Consider the following 20,081-nt stretch of genomic DNA (forward strand, 5'->3'; position numbering starts at 1 on the left):
TAGGTCCCTACAGCGTGTAGCTTGGAGGGACGGGGACTTCTTTAAGTGGAGCATGTCCAACAGCTCTGGGTTTGACACAGCTTTGTATGTTAGGCAGAGATCACCTCTGAGTAGGCAATATGCGACGGCGTAAAGCTGGAGTTTTTTTAGATGGTCTGCGTAGGGCATCTGTTTGAGGCCGGTAATCCTCTGTGCGGTATTTCTGCGGCCTTTCCAACTGTTGCAGATGTCTTGTGAGGTACATACCAAAAGGGGTGCTGTACTCTATAAGGGGTCTAATGAGTGATGAGTAGAGGGGAACAATGACCTCTTTTTTTCTGGATGAGAAACCTTTTGTGATGAGGTGTGCCACGTAGAAGAATTTCCGGACTACTGTGGCGATGTGATTATCAAAGGAGAGACTACTGTCCACCTGTGTCCCACGGTCTCTTATCACACTTTCGGTGTTAAGTATACTACCGCCTATGTTGTAGTTCATGGGTACAGAGTTTTTACCAAAGGGGATGACAATGCACTTTTTGGCACTGAGCTTAAGGCCATGGGCTTTGACACCAGGCATCTGTCTCAGTGAGGCCCTTTTGTAGGATGTCCACATCGTTAGGAGTTTCAATTATGACTCCTAGTTTGCAGTCATCTGCGAACTTCATTAGCCAAAAACCTTCTGTGTTAGCCTGTACTTCAGAGAAGTAGATACCAAACAGGAGTGGACCCAGGACTGAACCCTGTGGTACTCCACTTGTCACTGGTCTGAAGTCGGAATTGGAGTCTGCTACTTTCACAGTGTAGGTTCTGTCAGTGAGCCAGTTGGCAACCCATCTTGTGACATAGGAATTTATACCTAGTTTAGTGAGTTTATCTATAATTCCAAAGGGGGGGATGGTGTCGAAAGCCTTGGCAAGATCTAGATAGGCTGTGTGAACCACCTTACCTTCGTTTATGGCTTTGGTGACTGCTTCAAAGAAGTCTATCAGGTTTAGGAGACATAATCTGACTTTTACAAACCCGAACTGGGAGGGGTGCACAGTTTGGAGATTACCAATGTCTTTGTTTATAAGTTCCATGATGATACATTCCATGGCCTTGCAGACCAGACTCGTCAGACTAATGGGGTAGTAGTTCCCAGGGTCCGTGGTGGCTCCCCCCTTGTGCAATGGGATAACCGTCGCTGTGCTCCATTCAGTGGGCACAAAGCCTGAGGTGAGGCTATGATTGAACATGGTACTTGGGTGGGGTGCCAGTTCGTTCTGAAGTTCGTGTAGAATGCAGCCTGGGATGTTATCTGCTCCCATGGATGCTGTGTTCTTGGCTTTGGAAAGTATTTTTTACCTGTGCAGCCGTGATTACAGGAACTTTGCATTCTTCCGGTATAGAGATGGACTCTTTAGGGGGTGAGAGGGGGATAAAGTTAGCACTGAACCTATCTGCCAGGATGTTGGCAATATCAGTTGGGTCTGTATATTTAGTGCCATTGTGCTGCAATTCAGAGCAGATCTGAGTGTTGCCATTGAGATTCTTGACATAGCTATAGAATGCTTTGTGGTTGCCTTTAGAATCAGTGGGGATTTTGTTTTCGTAACTAGCGTTGGAGGATTTTATCAGGGATCACAGCTTCTTACTGAGGCTGACCACGGAGCTCCTCCATTCATGTGATTTTACTCTCTTTTGCAACAGTTTCTTCCTTCTGTTGTACAGTTTGTTTATGGCAGGGGTCCACCAGATCGGCTTCCTTTTTTTGGAGGATAGTGTCTTGGTTCACGATCCATGCACTCGTGTAAGTGCTTATAAAGTGCAATTGTGTAGGATTCAGTAGTCGTAACTGTATTGTCCTTCGGCATGGGTGTCATGAAGTTCACTTCATGAAGTTGGCTTTGGAGAAATTTTTTACCATGGTTTCCTTAATGGGGGGTGGGGGCAGGATGTAGATATCTAGGGTAATTAGCTTATGGTCGGATTGGACCAATGAGGCGCTGACTTCAGATGTGGAACACCGGTCACTCATGTTGGTAATGACTAGGTCTAGGATACTGTCGCCCCTGGTGGGGGTGTGGATAAGTTAATCCAGGGCATTGGAGTTTATGAATTCCAGAAAGCACTGAGTGAAGGAGTTGGTACATGAGTAGTTTTTCCAGTTAATGGTGGGGTAGTTGAAATCGTCCGTTATTAGGATGTTTGGTTAAACCCTAATATTTTCCAGTAAATCAAGAAAAGAGGAGTGGGAATCCTGGGGCATTGTGGGGGATCTGTAGCAAGCTATAATTTGGATTGCAGTTTTGCCCAGAGTTAGTTGCACTTGGATAACCTCATGTGCATTATGCTGAGCAACTAGCCTGGAGGTGTGGATATCCTTAATGAATATGGACACACCTCCGTCTTTGGTGTTCCGGTCCAGGTTACATGGCCGAAAAGTGTGGTATGAGTTATAGCCTGTAGTGCAGGGGTGCTCTCTGGAGCCTTGAACCAGGTCTCAGTCACTGCACAGATATCGATGTTCTCCATTTTAAGGAGTGCCTTGAGTGAGTGGATTTTGAGATTTAGACTTCTAGCATTGAGTAGCATCACCCTCAGTTATTGCTTGCCTGTCCCTGTTACGTTGGTGAATTTGTCATTTGAACCTTGCCTAAAAAAAGGCACTATAGGGGCAGCAAGATCCTTAGCCAGTATCCGGAATCCCAGGGGTGACGGGTGCAGGCCATCTCTGGCAAAGCATTGTGGTCTGTCGATCATGTCATCCCAGGCAGACAGATACTGGATCCCTTTAGAATGACACCAGAAGCTTAGCCGATTAAAGTCAAACATTTTGTCCTTGTACTGCGGTATCATTCTGGGTGATGGCAGAATGCTACTCAGGGCTAGGGTCACTCAGGGCTAGGGTCATACCTGCCTGGGCTACAAGATCAGAGAGCTCTTCCATGTCTCTTTTCATGTAGTCCAGGGAGGTATGTCTGAGGTAATTCACACCAACATGGACAATGACAGAGTCATATTTGTACTTGTTGTGGAGTGACCTGAGTGCGTGGGTTATGTGGTGGATCCTGGCACCCAACAGGCAGCTGACAGTAACCTTCTCCTTGTTTAGCCTGGTGAGTGAGACATCAGTGTGCCTGACTATAAAGTCACCTATGACTAGTGTGTTGGGTACATTGTTTTGGCTTACTGGCTGTGGTCGAGTGGCACACTGAGTCTGCGGGCTGTGTGTCATTTGGGTTGTGTTGAGGGGTGGAGGTTGCTTGCATTTCTGCTTCGGAGGTCTCTGTTGCTTGAGCAGATTATTATTGAGAGCCTCCATGAATGTTTTTGTGTTACTATGTGTGGATTTTGGTGATGTAGATTTAATGAAACTTTGTGATGAGTGTGGTGTGGTGCAAGTGTTTACCTTCTTCTCCTGACTGTCAAGTTCAGTCTTGGTTGGAGAGAGCTTTACCTCCAGTTTGGCTAGATAAGTGCATCTCTCACAGGTTGTACTGTTGGATGACAGAGGGAGAGGGTTGTCTGTGTACATGAGGCAATTTCTAAACTGCCCCAAGATGCCCAGATTCATCAGATAGGCAGAAGAGAACACTGGGAGCTGACCCTTGGACATGCCTGAATAAAAAAAAGATTTTCCTCTAGATAAGTGAGGAAAGCGAGTACTAGAGCTGTTTTTCTCTAAGCAAGTGAGGAAATTAAGTACCAAAACTGTTTTCCTCTAGGTAATGAGGAAGGATGAGTGCTGTAGTAATTAGTAGGTTATTTAGTGCTTACAACAAGTTCTGAACAAGTGCTGATCACGAATAAGCAAATTCAAGTGCTAAAACTAAGAATCTGTATCTGGACTAAAATAGTGGAAAGGGAGGAAACAAGTGCAAATGCGGGCTTTTAAATCAGAAAGTTGAGAGAGATGGAAAAACTGCCCAAACGGCCAATAACTACAACTTCTGGGCCAGAACCACTCCTTATGTGGTAGGTAGGTTACCTAGTGCTTACCACTCCCACTGATAAACTAGAAGGCTTCCCTCCAACACAGAAAGCTTGGGGGACTCAGAAGCTTACATACAGTCCTGGATACAGCAAATCTGAATCTGGACTACACTAGATACAGGAAAGGTAAGAAACAGGCTTACATTTTTGTTATACAGAAAAGTAGCTAAAACAGCAGTAAAAACAATTTAAATGCAGTGCAAGCTAGCACACTTGAGTATGTAGCAATGTTAGACCAAACAGTTTAAAAATGCAATTAAATTAAAAATGACTAAAAACAAGTGCAGGAGGAGTCTATTAGGTAGAATAAGGTAAAGAGATGGGACTGGGGGGGACTGCCCCAGATCAAATCTACAGTGGGGGCGGGCAACTGCAAAAGCCTCCAAATTTGAACAACAAGACAGGAATAGGGTGGGTGGGTAGGTAGGGGAAAACCAACACCTTCAGCAAAGATCTGAAAAACTATACAGTGAAGCAAAGATAACAGTGCACAACTCTGAAGTCAGCCAGCAATGATATAAAATTAGTCAAGCAACAATTAACAGTACACAACTCTGAAGTGCCAGAAAAACATACTTAGCTCTGTATATCTCCAGATAGTTTGAAGAGCACTCTGTCAGGACACAGGAAGGCTCCAGCAATGATATTTTCTTGAAGAAGAAGATGAACAGGAGGAAGAAGTTGGGGGTAGATGAATAACAGCCTTCAAAAGTGCGAAGTGCCATCATCTTCTTTTGGATTTCCTTAACAGTGTCTTCAGAAGAAGACTGACGAAACATATGACTCCCAAAAGAAGGGATCCAGAATGATCTGCCAAAACCCATCCTTAAAAGAAGACAGCCTAAGGCACAGCACATTTCTTTTTAGGTTGCTGGAGTCCAACAGTTATGTTACAACATCAGTACAGTCAAAATTACAACAGGCTACATGACACCCACTCTAGAAAACATGTCGTAAGATATCTTCCAGAGCCTCTGTGACAAGATTCAGACAGGCCTACTATTACTTTCAAAAATAAATCTACTCGAGAAGGAAAAGAATCAGGATGGCAAGACAAATCAGGAACCTAGATTCCAAGCAGCAGAAGAGAAAAAAATTCTAATCCATCCTGTCCAAGGGTCATACACTAAGTCAAATAAATCACAAAGCTGTTTGGACTAGGATACTTAATATGGAACTGATTATTTTGAGGGCTTGTAGAAGGTATCACCCTACTTGGGAGCAGATGAAGTAGTGTCCAGATGCCTCCAGACTGCAAACATGGTTGGTCTTGAAGGTAGTAGAGGGAAGGCAGAAGAGCTACAAGCCAGCCCATGGTGCAATTCAAAATTTTGAGCATCTCCCCAAAAAGTACAGTTTTGTACCTACCATAAATGTAGATGTTCGAAGATCCACATTGCTGCAGTCCTTACACTTGGGTAGTCCGCTGTCCTCGGTCGGCCCGAATATCAAAGTATAAGGCTGACGTCGGTCAAGGCGCATTTGACTGACATCAGGACGTCAGGGTACAAATGCGCATGACCGACGTCATATCCTCAGTCTTTTCTTGCCCCAGATGTCAGAAGACCCTAAAAATAAAGGTCAAAACCAAAAGACAGCAAACAACCAACCCACCACCCTTGCACTAACTATATGTACAATATATACAAAATACACAATATATACAACCCAACCCACACAACCACCTCTAACTACAGAGGGGAAGGAGGGAGGGTAAATTGGACTGCAGCAATGTGGATCTTGAACATCTACATTTATGGTAGGTACAAAACTGTACTATGTTCTTCATCTCACATTGCTGCAGTCCTTACACTTGGGTAGAATCCCAAAGCAGAGGTAAGGGAGGATGGCTAACTACAAGGAAGCAGGAGCTGCCAAGATGCCCTGCAAAACAGCAGTGGCAAAACCAGCCCTGGATTTAGAGTAAAGTGGCAGGTGATAATGCCTAGAGAAAGTATGCACTGAACTCCAAGTAGCTGCCTCCAAAATATCCTTGGTTGCCACTCCCCTCAAAAAAGCTGTTGAAGTGGCAGTAGCCCTAGTGGAAAGAGGCCTAATCCCAGCTGGAATTTCCTTGCCATGATGGGAATAACAGAAAGCAATGCAAAACCCAATCCACTTAGAAATAGTTTGTTTTGACACAAGCTTGCCCTGAGAACTCAAAGCAAAAGAAACAAACAACTGCTGAGACTGCCTGAACCCTTTAGTTCTGTCCAAATAATATCGCAACTGCCTGTGTACATCTAAAGTGTGCAAAATCTTTTCCCCTTTATTTTGGGGATTTGCATAAAAAGTAGGCAAATGAATAGTTTGGTTTAAAGCCACACTAGAAACCACCTTAGGCATAAAGGAAGGATTAGTACGTAATGATACCCTATCCTTATGGAAAATCAAGAAAGGCTCAACCGCCATAAGGGCCTGCAATTCAGAAACCCTTCTTGCAGAGGTAATTGCCAACAAAAAAGCAGTCTTCCATGACAAATATTTCAACTCAGAAGTAGCTGCAGGCTCAAAAGGTTGTAGAGTGAGTTTCTCCAACACAAAATTGAGATCCCAAGCAGGAGTAGGAGCTCTTCGTGGGGTCTTATATTCTTTGCCCCTCTAAGAAATTGCTTGAACAAAGGATGAGAAAACAATGGTGGGTCACAATCATAGTGAGCCGAAATTGCTGCAGCATGAACCTTAATAGAAGAGAAAGACAAACCTTTGTCCAGTAACTCAGTAAGATATTGAAGAGCCACACTCAAATTAGGCTCAGAAACATCAAAATCTTTTGCTGCACTCCAAAATAAAAATCTCTTCCATTTATCTGCGTACACTTTCCTTGTACTAGGCCTTCTAGCTTCCAAAATCACATTCAAAACTTGTTGTGGAAGTTGAGACCCTCTATGGTTCAAAACAGAATATGCCAGGCTGTTAGGTGAAGAGAGTGAAGTTTGACATTGAGCAAATGGCTGTCCTTCTGTGACAACAGGTGTGGAATCAAAGGCAAAGGCCATGGAGGCTTCCGTACCAGACTTCTCAGTAATGGGTACCAGTGCTGTCGAGGCCAATCTGGAGCTATTAAAATCATCCTTGGCTTGTCCTGTCTGACCTTTAGAAGTACCTTTGGGAGGAGAGGCAGAGGTGGAAAGGCATACACATGAAGATTGCTCCAATTGAAAGAAAGAGCATCCACTTTCCAAGCTGTGGGATGAAACCTTTTTGTGCAAAACTTTGGCAGCTGATGGTTTAGTGGAGAAGCGAACAGATCTATGTCTGGAGTTCCCCATGACACTGTCAATTTCTGAAACACATGAGGATCCAATTTCCACTCGTGGGGATCCATAATTCTGCTCAACACATCTGCTAAGGAGTTCTGTGCTCCTGGCAGAAACCTTGCCTGAAGATTGAGTTGTAAACTGAGAGCAGTCTCCCACAAAATCATTGCTTGCCTGCATAGAGGATAAGAATCGTTCCCCTTGCTTGTTGATGTACCACATGACAGTTGTGTTGTCTGTTAGAATCAACACCTGCCCTGGAAGAAGTAAATCCTTGAAAGCTATTAATGCAAACTGGACTGCTAACATCTCCTGTAGATTGATATGTAGATGTTGTAGTCTGGCAGGCCACTTGTCTTGTATCCACTTTCCATTTAGATGAGCTCCCCAAGCTTTGTCTGAGGCATCTGTCGTTAAAATCTGACTCGCCTCTGGCTGGGTCACAGAGTCCCTTGTTTAGGTGACATTCCTGAGCCCACCACAAAAATTCCTTTTGAATGCAAGGTATTATTTGAATGACAGTGTCTAGATCCTGGCAGTGCTGTGTCCATACATTTTTGAGATACCATTGTAGCTTCCTCATATGCAGTTTGGCATTGGGAAGCACCAGAATACAAGATGCCATGAACCCTAAGGCTTGAAGGACTGTCCTTGCAGTCAGCCCGGACTGATGAGATAGCTGATGGAAGTAAAGGGATAGACTCTTTTGTTTGTCCGGGGTTAAAAAGGCCATCTGGGATGCTGTATTCAGTCTCACACCCAGAAAGCACATGTCTTGAGAGGGTACTAGACTGGACTTTATTTCGTTCACAGAATACCCTAGGCATCTTAGCACTGCTATCACATATTCCAAATGACGAAGAAGCTCTTCCCTTCCCTGAGCCAGAATCAGGCAGTCGTCCAAATAAGGATAGATCTGTATTCCTTTCAGCCTGAAGAAAGCTATCACTGGAGCCAGAACTTTTGTGAACACTCTGGGCGCAGTAGATAAGCCAAAGGGCAATGCAGAGAACTGATAGTGAAAAGTCCCAGCCTGAAAACGCAGATACTTCCTGCAACTTAGTCTGATAGGAACATGAAGGTAAGCCTCCTTGAGATCCAAAGTTACCATCCAATGATCTTTGCCCAGCAGAGGCAAAAGCTGTTGTAACGTCAACATTTTGAACTTGGGAATGTCCAGATAAGTGTTGAGGATAGATAGATCCAAAATTGGTCTCCACGTGTTCCCCTTCTTTGGTACTAGGAACAGGCGAGAATAAAATCCTAGGCCCACTTCTGGCATAGGGACCGGCTGTATGGCCCCTAGTTGAAGTAACAGAGAAATTTGCTTGTGAGCCTCTATTCTTTGTTGAGGAGGAACGTCTGGCATGCCTCTGAAAGGAGGCAAGGTATGGAAATAAAACTTGTAACCTTGGTGTATGATATCCAATACCCATTTGTCTTGGGTAATTAAACTCCAATTTTCTTTGAAAAGTGCCAACCTTCCTCCCAAAGGTGCTGCCAGACGAGAAGGCTCTGGCAGCTGAAAAGGTAGGTCATTGGGTCTGTTTACGAAAGGACTGACCCCTGCCCTCACCAGAAGACTGTGCAGGAGAACTCCCTGTTCTAGGCCTGAAAGAGCCCTGAGCTCTGCCCCTACCACGCCTAGATCTACCCCTAGACTGGGAATCATAAGAAGGATACGTCCACCCTTTAGCAGGCCAATTTCTGCTAAACTTTGGAGGCTGAACCTGCAAAAATCTTTAACAGTCTGCATAGACTTAGCTTTGTCTTCCATTTTCTTTAAAACTGCCTCAACAGGAGGACCAAACAACACGTCAGATTGTAAAGGAGCATCTAAAATCCTTGTTTTAACATGTTCAGACAAATTTTGATCCCTTAGCCAGGCGTGCCTGCGAAGAACTGACCCAGTGGCAGCCACCCTAGACGAGGCCTGTACAGCATCAAAACCACATTGCAAAGAATGCTTACCCACCTGTTCAGAAACATGTACTAAATCTTGCAACTCTTTACAATCAATACCTACTGCCAGAGCATCAACCTTAGACTTTAATTGTGAAAGGAGATAGTTTTGGTATTTCAACATGTGAAACTGGCAATTCAAAGCCCTCATAGCAAGAGTGGAAGAAGTATAAACTTTCTTTCCCCATCTATCCAAGGCCCTAGCCTCTTTGTCTGCAGGAACCGGATACTTAACAACAGAAGCCTTGACACCTTTAGGCCCCTGGCTAACAGTTTCTGGGTCTGCCTTAGGACTCTTAAAAAGATACTTATGAGCTTCAGGCACCCTGTAATACCTATCCGGCTTAACAGGAGCAGGAGGCAAAGAATCAGGATTAAGAGAAGCCTCTGTAAAAACATCTTCCACTACATCCAAAACAGGAGGTATAGCCAAAGGCCTATGCTGGGGTAAAAACAAAAATTCCCTAAGCCTTTTCCTGGAATCAGAGAAGTCCTGACCTTCCCACTTAAAATGCTCCCTCATGGAATGAAGAGTTTCTGAAAAAGAAAAATCCTCAGGAGGAGAAGCAGAAAGAGTAGAATCATCCACATTAGAATCAGAATAAGGAGAGTACTCCTGCAAGTCTTCAGCCGAAGACTCTGACACATCTGAAGCCTGCTCAAAACCCCCCAGCTCAGGCTCCACCCTAGGCCTCTTATCAGGAGGGGGCATAGAACCCCTAATCAAAGTAATCAAATCTTCTGCCATTTTAAGCATATGCTTCTTGGGCACAGTACCTGAAGAGCTAGGGGTAACACCAACTGAAGCTAAACCTGGCCTGCCCCTGGGAGAAGCCTTAGAAACAGAAGGAGAGGGCCTAGCCACCCTAGGAAGGGAGGGGAGTATAGTAACCTGAGAAGCCCCCTCAGCTAGACTTGCCTCCTGAGAGGCCACATCTTGCAATACTAAAGTCTCACCCTGGGAACACAAAGAAACCTCCGGTGGAGCCACCGGCTCCACCGACACCTCTAAAGAACCGGCGTCCAGTACAGACGGTTCTGCCAGCCTAGGCTTAACTGCTTTGTCCTTGCGCTTCTTCGAAGAAGCGGGCGTCGGAGCATCCGACGGCATTTTATAATTGCACCGCTTCCCAAAGACTAACCTTGCACAATCCAACCTCCTCTTTATAGTGCGTTTATTAAATCTAGCACAAGAGCGACAGCCAATAACGTCGTGCTCAGGCCCTAAGCAAGGAATACACAAAGTATGATAATCTCTATGCGGTATCTGTTTCCCACAAGAAATGCAATTATTGACTTTTTCTGACATCTGGTAAATTACTGAGGCAAGAAAAAACTAAAATATTCCCCAACGGGGTACTTAGCCAACTTTGAACTCGGTCTGAAACTTCGAAATCGAAAAATCTCAGAACGCCAACCGGCACTTGCAATGCTGCTTCTGCATCGGACCATGCGGCAAAAAAGACTGAGGATATGACGTCGATCATGCGCATTTGTACCCTGACGTCCTGATGTCAGTCAAATGCGCCTTGACCGACGTCAGCCTTATACTTTGATATTCGGGCCGACCGAGGACAGCAGCAATGTGAGATGAAGAACATCAAAGGTCATATGGAGAGGAGATACAGGAAGGGAATTCATTATCCTTGACTATCTCTGGAACAAGAAAGACTGAATCTCAAAAGTGCCCTTTCAAGTAAGCCAAGGGAAAGAGATACCCACACCTATTGCTAAGCTCCAGAAAGGTAGAACCTTAGCTAACCCAGCTTTGAGACAGTTACATGTCAGGAGATGAGGCATTGGCACTAGGGAAAGCATATGTGAGATGTAGCACTTGGTTGTGAGAGAGCTGCAGAAGGCCTAGAAATGGTGTTAGCAATCTTCTCTAACCGGGCATCCTGCAAAATTAGACACCACAGGTAAAATACTGAACGCATGTCCACTGTCTGAGTCAATCCTGTGGACCCTAATAGTGCTGAACAGCCACAAAGAGTCTCTTTAACCCTAGCCAGCGAGTTCTATATAATATAGGGAAGGCTTTGGGAGTACACATCTTGATCCACAGTCTTAAAATCAAGCGTTCAATGTCTGAGAAAAGGGACCACCCTGGGTGACCTTCTCAGTCATTGCTGAGTTCTACATACTTGTAACTGAGCAAGATGGTGCAGACACCTCCTCCCCAGAAAAAAAAAACACTTAAAGATGGTTGCCTGGGTACACCTCTCACACTCATCTATCCACTGCTCAACAACCGAGGTAAGACTGATCCGCTGTCGGTTAAAGGGGAAGTTAGTAACTCAAGAAATACAAGGCTGCCTTGTAAGAGAGACTATTCAAGAGGTTTGACTATTGGCTCACCACGGATTCCTTTACCTTCTCCCACTGGTCTGGCACAGCTATATAATCTCATACGTCACTTTCTGCTAGTCTCTACACTGGGCATTTTCCAAAATAGACATCTTCAGAGAGACAAGAAAAGCCTTAAGCCTGCCTCTTCACCTCCACTGGGAGGTCAAAAAGAAGCACTGGCACTCAGTGTAATGCATGATGCTGTGCTTTGCTGCTAGGAAGCAGGAAAACACATGTGCCTTAGTGTTGGCTGGTGATCTGTTGCTGAAAGCAAGAACACTTTGGGACCTTCTAACAATGAACCTGAGCTCTATGTATTGACAAACAATAGTATCGAGAACCACAACATGTGAAGAGCAGGAGAGAAAACAGAGTAACAAAGTGGCCAAATTTGTCCATCTAAAACAATACATCACATTATGGCATTTACCAGCAAAAGGCCCCATGCTTAAAAGAAAATTCTAAAATGTGCTAAGCTGGAGATACCTGAAAAGCCAACTGATAATGCAGAAGGCCTCCAAAGTCAGCGCTTATGTAGTTTTCCATGTAAGAAACAAAAAGAACCTAAAACGTTTCAACTTCTGTTTTAACTGCTACTGGCGAACCTCAGAAAGATGACCTTACCTTTCAACCCTCCTGGATCTTCTAGCTGTGGCAGTAACTCCTGAAAAAATATAAAAAAGAAAACAATGAACGGAGTAAGCAACTAAAACTAATGGATCTTAAATCAGCTAACTCAATATTATTAGGTAATTGCTTCAAATTTTAGATCAATCACTTCAACTAATAAACTAAGGCAAAAAACAACTGTATTATGGCTGAACAATTAAAAATTAAACAGTGCTCTTGTGTACGTAAACTTATCAAGAAGTGAACAACTGATCTGAAGATCTAGGATTGACATCTGTCAAGACAGTACATGACTTGCCTGTGGACATCCAAGGTATGGAGTATCCTTTTCTCCATTATTTTTGGAATCAGGAAAGAAAACAGAAATGGGTAGCTTTTCTTAAAGTAAACTTAGATACCACCTTAGGCATAAAAGTATGAATTCTCAAAGAAACCCTGTACCAGGGCTGACCCACCACAAGAGCTTGCAACTCAACCTTCTTGCAGAGAACAGAGCAATCAGTAAAGCTGTTTTCCATGTAAAGAAACTCATGAGCCAGGTTAGCTGGTTCACATGGAGTGTTAGAGTCTCTAACACAATTAAGATCACTAGGAGGGGCCACCGGTTTCCTTGGAGGCCTCTGGTGCAAAATCCCTCTCAAAAACATGTTGACATGTGAAAGGATTGAAAGAGGAGGCTCCATGGCAGACATGCTGAATGGCCAACAAATGAACCTTGACAGAGGAGAAAGAAAGGCCACATGACAGTCACTTACACAAATATTGTAAAACCACAGAACTAGCTCTGAATGAGTGGTGATTATGTTGTTGGCACCAACTAGCAAACATTTTCCATTTGCTAAAATATGATTTTCTGATAACAGGCTTTACACTGGCTTCCATTAGTACCTGCTGCACATCCTCAATACACAGCTGCCAAAAGGGAATTAAGAACCCATCATCCAATCAGTCAAACTTCAGTGGTGTCAGGGTGTATTAAACACCCCTGTTCTTGTGTGAGTACATCCAGCCTGTGAGGAAGCTTGTGGTAATTGCCCCTTTCCATTTCTAAAAAGGAGAAAGTACAGCTGTAGCCCACTTAATATAATTGTAGATATTCTACTCTATCGACATTGCAGTACTGACTTTTGGGTCTTTCTGCCATGCAGAAGCCTTCACCCAGCCCAATTTCAAGAGTCTTTGCATCATTCACAGCCAACAGATGTCTGGACATCAGGGTATAAGGGCACCTCCATCAGTGTCATATTCTGGTCTTTCTAAGCAGTGTACAGTCTGATACCCAAGGACAGCACAATCTCACCAGTTGTCTGAATATGAATGAGAAAGAGGAAGATCATAGGAGACAGAGAGGGGATGATGGAGATAAGAGAACTAATTGCAGTGAACTCCTCTACCCATTTCACCCAGCAAAGGAGAGAAAGTGGGTAGCAGGTAGAGGGGGTTGGACAGTGGGAGTATGTACTGCAACACTGATCTACTTAGATATCTACAATTATGCCAAGTAGAATAGAACTGTAATAAGTTCTTCATAAGAAATGTTGCAGTACTGATTCTTGGGAGGACTCTCAAAGCTAACAGTTGTGTGGTAGGTCATAAGGCTTTGCAGGATGACAGTTGCAAAACCTACTCTAGCCCTAGAGGTACTGCCTAGTTTACAGTATTTTGTAAAGGGGTGCAGTGAGTTTCATGTGGCTGCCTACAAGATGGCCTGATTAAGAACTCCTTTGAGGAAAGCATAGGTAGTTGCCCCAGTGCCTGGTGGAGTAGCCTTTAAGATTACTAAGAAGTGTTTTTCCATGGTAGGCATAACAGAAATTAATGCAGTTAGCTATCCAATTGGAAACTGTTTGTTCGGAGACAGGTCTGCTCTCTTTACTCTCTGAAAAAGCCACCAGTAATTGCTCTGCTCTATTAGGGGGTTTTGTCCGGTCTTAAGAGTACCTGATTTACCAGAGTACATCCAGAGAATGAAGAAGGACTTATTCTGCCCTGTTATATGGATTTGGAAAAAAGGCTGCCAGATGGATAGCCTGGTTTAGGGTAAGATCAGACACCAACTTAGAAGAAAAGTACAGTTTTGTACCTACCATAAATGTAGATGTTCGAGGATTCCATTGCTGCAGTCCTGACTATTGGGTATAGTCCGCGTCCAGTCGGCCCGAATACCAGAGTATAAGGCTGACGTCGGTCAGGGCGCATTAGACTGACGGCAGTACGTCAGGGTACTAATGCGCATGACCGACGTCATATCCTCAGTCTTTTCTTGCCCCAGATGTCAGAAGACCCTAAAAAGACAAGTCCCAAAAACAACCTGCACCAAAAAACATGTACAATATATACAACAATATAAACATGTAAACTCACCTACACAACCACCCCTAAATACAGAGGGGAAGGAGGGAGGGTAAATTGGACTGCAGCAATGAAATCCTCGAACATCTACATTTATGGTAGGTACAAAACTGTACTATGTTCTTCGTCTTCCATTGCTGCAGTCCTGACTATTGAATCCCAAAGCAGAGGTAAGGGAGGCTGGCAAATTATAAAGTAGTAGGAGCTGACAACATGCCTTGTAAAACAGCTGTGGCAAAACCAGCCCTGGACTTAGAGTAGATAGGAAGGTGATAATGCCTAGAGAAAGTATGCACTGAACTCCAAGTAGCTGCTTCCAGAATATCCTTAGTTGCCACCCCTTAGAAATGCTGTTGAAGTGGCAGTAGCCCTAGTGGAATGAGGCCTAATCCCAGCTGGAATCTCCTTGCCATGATGGGAATAACAAAATGCAATGCAAAAGCCAATCCACCTAGAAATAGTTTGTTTTGACACAGGCTTGCCCTGAGAACTCAAAGCAAAAGAAACAAACAACTGCTGAGACTGCCTAAAATCCTTAGTCCTGCTTAAATAATAACGCAATTGCCTGTGTACATCTAAAGTGTGCAAAATCTTTTCCCTTTATTTTGAGGTTCTGCAAAACGTAGGCAAATGAATAGTTTGGTTTAAAGCCACACTAGAAACCACCTTAGGCATAAAAGAAGGATTAGTACGTAATGATACCCTATCCTTATGAAAAATCAAAAGGCTCTACTGCCATAAGGGCCTGCAACTCAGACACCCTTCTTGCAGAAGTAATAGCCAACAGAAAAGCAGTCTTCCATGACAAATATTTCAATTCAGCAGTAGCTGCAGGCTCAAAAGGTTGTAGAGTAAGTTTTTCCAACACAAAATTGAGATCCCAAGCAGGAGTAGGAGCTCGGGGTCTTATATTCTTTGCCCCTCTAAGAAACTGCTTGAACAAAGGATGCGAAAACAAAGGTGGGTCACAATCATAGTGAGCTGAAATTGCTGCAGCATGAATCTTTATGGAAGAGAAGGACAAACCTTTGTCCAATAATTCAGTAAGATATTGAAGAGCCACACTCAAATTAGGCTCTGAAATCTCCAAATTCTTTGCTGTACTCCAAAGTAAAAATCTCTTCCATTTTTCTGTACACTCTCCTTGTACTAGGCCTTCTAGCTTCCATAATCACATTTAAAACTTGTTGAGGAAGTTGAGACCTGCTGTGTTTCAACACAGAATATGCCAGGCTGTTAGATGAAGAGAGTGAAGCTTGACATTGAGCAGATGACCGTCCTGCTGAGATAACAGATGAGGAATCAGAGGTAAAGGCCATGGAGGCTTCTTTACCAGACTCCGTAGTAGTGGGTACCAGTGTTGCCGAGGCCAATCTGGAGCTATCAAAATCATCCTTGGCCTGTCTTGTCTGACCTTTAATAGTACCTTTGGAAGAAGCGGTAGAGGTGGAAAGGCATACACATGAAGGTTTTTCCAACTGAAAGACAGAGCATCCACTTTCCAAGCTGTGTGATGAAACCCCTTTGTGCAATACTTTGGCAGCTGGTGGTTTAGTGGAGAAGCGAACAGATCTATGTCTGGAGTTCCCCATGACACTGTCAGTTTCTGAAATACATGAAGATCCAGTTTCCACTCGTGGGGATCCATGATTTGTCTGCTTAACACATCTGCTAAGGAGTTCTGTGCTCCTGGCAGAAACCTTGCCCGAAGAGTTAGTTGCAAGCTTAGCGCAATCTCCCATAAAATCATTGCTTGCCTGCATAGAGGATAAGAATGTGTTCCCCCTTGCTTGTTGATGTACCACATGACAGTTGTGTTGTCTGTTAGAATCAACACCTGCCCTGGAAGAAGTAACTCCTTGAAAGCCATTAATGCAAACTGGACTGCTAACATCTCCTTCATGTTGATATGTAGATGCTGTAGTCTGGCAGGCCACTTGTCTTGTATCCACTTTCCATTTAGATGAGCTCCCCAAGCAATGTCCGAGGCATCTGTCGTTAGAATCTGACTTGCCTCTGGCCGGGTCACAGAGAGTCCCTTGTTTAGGTGACATTCCTGAGCCCACCACAAGAATTCTTTTGAAGGCAAGGTATTATTTGAATGACAGTGTCCAAATCCTGGCAGTGCTGTGTCCATACATTTTGAGATACCATTGTAGCTTCCTCATATGCAGTTTGGCATTGGGAAGCACCAGAATACAAGATGCCATGAACCCTAATGCTTGAAGGACTGTCCTTGCAGTCAGCACGGACTGATGAGATAGTTGATGGAAGTAAAGTGACAGACTCTTTTGTTTGTCCGGGGTTAAAAAGGCCATCTGGGCTGCTGTATTCAGTCTTACACCCAGAAAGCACATGTCTTGAGAGGGTACTAGACTGGACTTTATTTCGTTCACAGAATACCCTAGGCATCTTAGCACTGCTATAACATATTCCAGATGCTGTAGAAGGTCTTCCTTTTCTTGAGCCAGAATCAGGCAGTCGTCCAAATAAGGATAGATTTGAATTCCTTGAAGCCTGAAGTAAGCTATCACTGGAGCCAGAACCTTTGTGAATACTCTGAAGCAGTAGATAAGCCAAAGGGCAATGCAGAGAACTGATAATGAGAATTTCCAGCTCGAAACGCAGATACCTCCTGCAACTTAGCCTTATAGGCACATGAAGGTAAGCTTCCTTGAGATCTAAAGTTACCATCCAGTGATCTTTGCCCAGCAGAGGTAAAAGTTGTTGTAACGTCAACATCTTGAACTTGGGAATGTCCAAAAACGTGTTGAGGAGAGATAAATCCAAAATTGGTCTCCACGTGTTCCCCTTCTTTGGTACAAGGAACAGGCGAGAATAAAATCCTAGGCCCCTTTCTGATACAGGGACTGGCTGAATAGCCCCTATGTGAAGTAACTGTAAAACTTGCTTGTGAGCCTCTTTTCTTTGTAGAGGAGGAACGTCTGGCATGCCTTTGAAAGGGGGCATTGTATGGAAGTAAAATCTGTAACCGTGGTGAATGATATCCAACACCCATCTGTCTTGAGTAATTAAATCCCAATTTTCTTTGAAAAGAGACAGTCTTCCTCCCAAAGGAGCTGCCAAACGTGAATCTGCTGGCAGCTGAAAAACAGGTCATTGGGTCTGTTTACGAAAAGGACTGACCCCTGCCCTCACCAGAAGTCTGAGCAGGTGAACTCCTGTTCTAGGCCTAAAAGAACCTTGAGCCCTGCCCCTACCACGCCTAGACCTACCCCTAGACTGAGAATCATAAGCAGGATATGTCCACCCCTTAGCAGGCCAATTTCTACTAAACTGGTGGCTGCACCTGCAAAAATCTTTAACAGTTTGCATAGACTTAGCTTTGTCCTCCATTTTCTTTAAAACTGCTTCCACAGGCGAACCAAACAACACATCAGACTGTAAAGGAGCATCCAAAATCCTTGTCTTAACATGCTCAGCTAAATTCTGATCCTTCAACCAGGCATGCCTGCGAAGAACAGAACTGGTAGCAGCCACCCTCGAGGAGGCCTGTACAGCATCAAAACCACATTGCAAAGAATGCTTACCCACTTGTTCAGACACATGAACCAAATCCAGCAACTCTTTACACTCAATAAAGCATCCACCTTAGATTTCAATTGTGAAAGGAGATAATTCTGATATTTTAGCATGTGAAACTGACAATTCAAAGCTCTCATGGCTAGAGTGGAAGAAGTATACACTTTCTTTCCCCACCTATCCAAAGCCCTTGCCTCTTTATCAGTGGGAACAGGATTTTTAACCACAGAAGCCTTTACACCTTTAGGCCCTTGAGAAATAGTTTCTGGGTCTGCCCTAGGACTCTTAAACAAATATTTATGAGCTTCGGGCACCCTATAATACCTATCAGGCTTAACAGGAGCAGGAGGCAAAGAGTCAGGGTTCAGGGAAGCCTCTGCAAAACATCTTCCACCACATTCAACACAGGAGGAATAGCTAAAGGCCTATGCTGGGGTAAAACAAGAACTCCCTAAGCCTTTTCCTGGAGTCAGAGTAATCCTGGCCTTCCCATTTAAAGTGCTCCCTCATGGAATGCAAAGTCTCTGAAAATGAGAAATCCTCAGGTGGAGACGCTGTAGGAGTGGAATCATCCACATCAGAATCAGAATAAGTAGGATACTCCTGCAAATCTTCCACAGAAGATTCTGAAGCCTCTGAACACTGTTCAAAACTATCAAACTCCGGTTCCACCCTAGGCCTCTTATCAGGCGGGGCATAGAACCCCTAATCATAGTAATCAAATCTTCTGCCATTTTAAGCATATGTTTCTTAGGTACAGAACCCGAAATGCTAGGAGAAGCCCCACTGAAGCTGAAGTAGGCCTACCTCTCAAAGAAGTTTTGGCAACAGAAGGAGAGGCCCTAACTACCTTGGGAAGAGAGGGAAGAACAGTCACCTGAGAAGCCCCTCAGCCTGGCCTACCTCCTGAGAAGGCACATCCTGTAAGAGTATAGTTTCTGCCTGGGACTCCATGGAAACTCCTGGCAAAACCTCCGCCTCCACTCAGCCTTCTACCGAACCGACGTCCGGGACTGCGGTTCCTCAACCCTAGGCTTCACTGTTTTACTCTTGCGCTTCTTGGAGAAGCGGCGGAGCATCCGACGGCATTTTATAATTGCAACGCTTCCCAAACACTAACCTGGCACAATCTAACCTCCTCTTAATAGTGCGTTTGTTAAACCTAGCACAAGAGCGGCAACCAACAACGCCGTGCTCAGGCCCTAAACAAGGTATACACAAGGTATGATAATCCCTATGAGGTATCTGTTTCCCACAAGAAATACAGTTATTCACTTTTTCTGACATCTGGTAAAATACTGAGGCAAGAAAAAACTAAAATGTTCCCAACGGGTACTTAGCCAACTCTGTTTCGGTCTGAAACTCCGGTTTCGGAAATATTTCAGAACGCCAACCTGCACTCGCAAAACTGCTTCTGCATCGGACCATGCGGCAAAAAAGACTGAGGATATGACGTCGGTCATGCGCATTAGTACCCTGACGTACTGACGTCAGTCTAATGCGCCCTGACCGACGTCAGCCTTATACTCTGGTATTCGGGCCGACTGGACGCGGACTATACCCAATAGTCAGGACTGCAGCAATGGAAGACGAAGAACATCCAATATTTTATGCCCAACGGTTACCGTATCCCTGTGAAAGATAGTGAAATGCTCTTTACACAGGGGGGCTGGTTATTCGGAGACCCTCCTTGCTGAGGTGACAGCTATAAGGAAGGTGGTCTTCCCAGTGATTATCTTTAGAGAGGCAGAGGCAGCTGGTTCAAAGGGAGGCAAGGACAGTTTCTATAGAACATAATTTAGATCCCTCATACAAACAGGGTCCCTTTCCAGATGGTCTAATGTGAATTATCCCTTTTAGGAAAAGTTTCATGTGGGGGTGTGAGAAGACAGGTGGAGAAATGGTGAAGGCAAGCTGAGATGGGAAATACATGTACCTTAATACTGGAGTAGGAAAGTCCATGTCTAAACAGGCCTGTAACGTACTCCAAGACTGGGTTGATGTCTGCCTGAGAAGAGTTGGTGTTCT

The 20,081-nt window shown here is 44.3% G+C and overlaps 1 protein-coding gene across 2 annotated transcripts in view; it reads right to left on the minus strand.

The window, feature by feature from the left end:
* The window catches only part of PCNX3 (pecanex 3), a 2,517,385-nt gene that overhangs the window by 2,134,420 nt on the left and 362,884 nt on the right, over positions 1-20,081 (minus strand). For both annotated transcript variants that reach the window (XM_044060478.1, XM_044060477.1), the window contains exon 4: positions 12,153-12,192. In XM_044060478.1, the coding sequence (XP_043916413.1) occupies positions 12,153-12,192 (40 nt within the window). The remainder of the gene's footprint in view (positions 1-12,152; positions 12,193-20,081) is intronic.

The sequence above is a fragment of the Protopterus annectens genome, chromosome 2.part0 (assembly GCF_019279795.1).
Source record: "Protopterus annectens isolate FY-2018-M chromosome 2.part0, PAN1.0, whole genome shotgun sequence".
Lineage (NCBI taxonomy): Eukaryota > Metazoa > Chordata > Ceratodontiformes > Protopteridae > Protopterus > Protopterus annectens.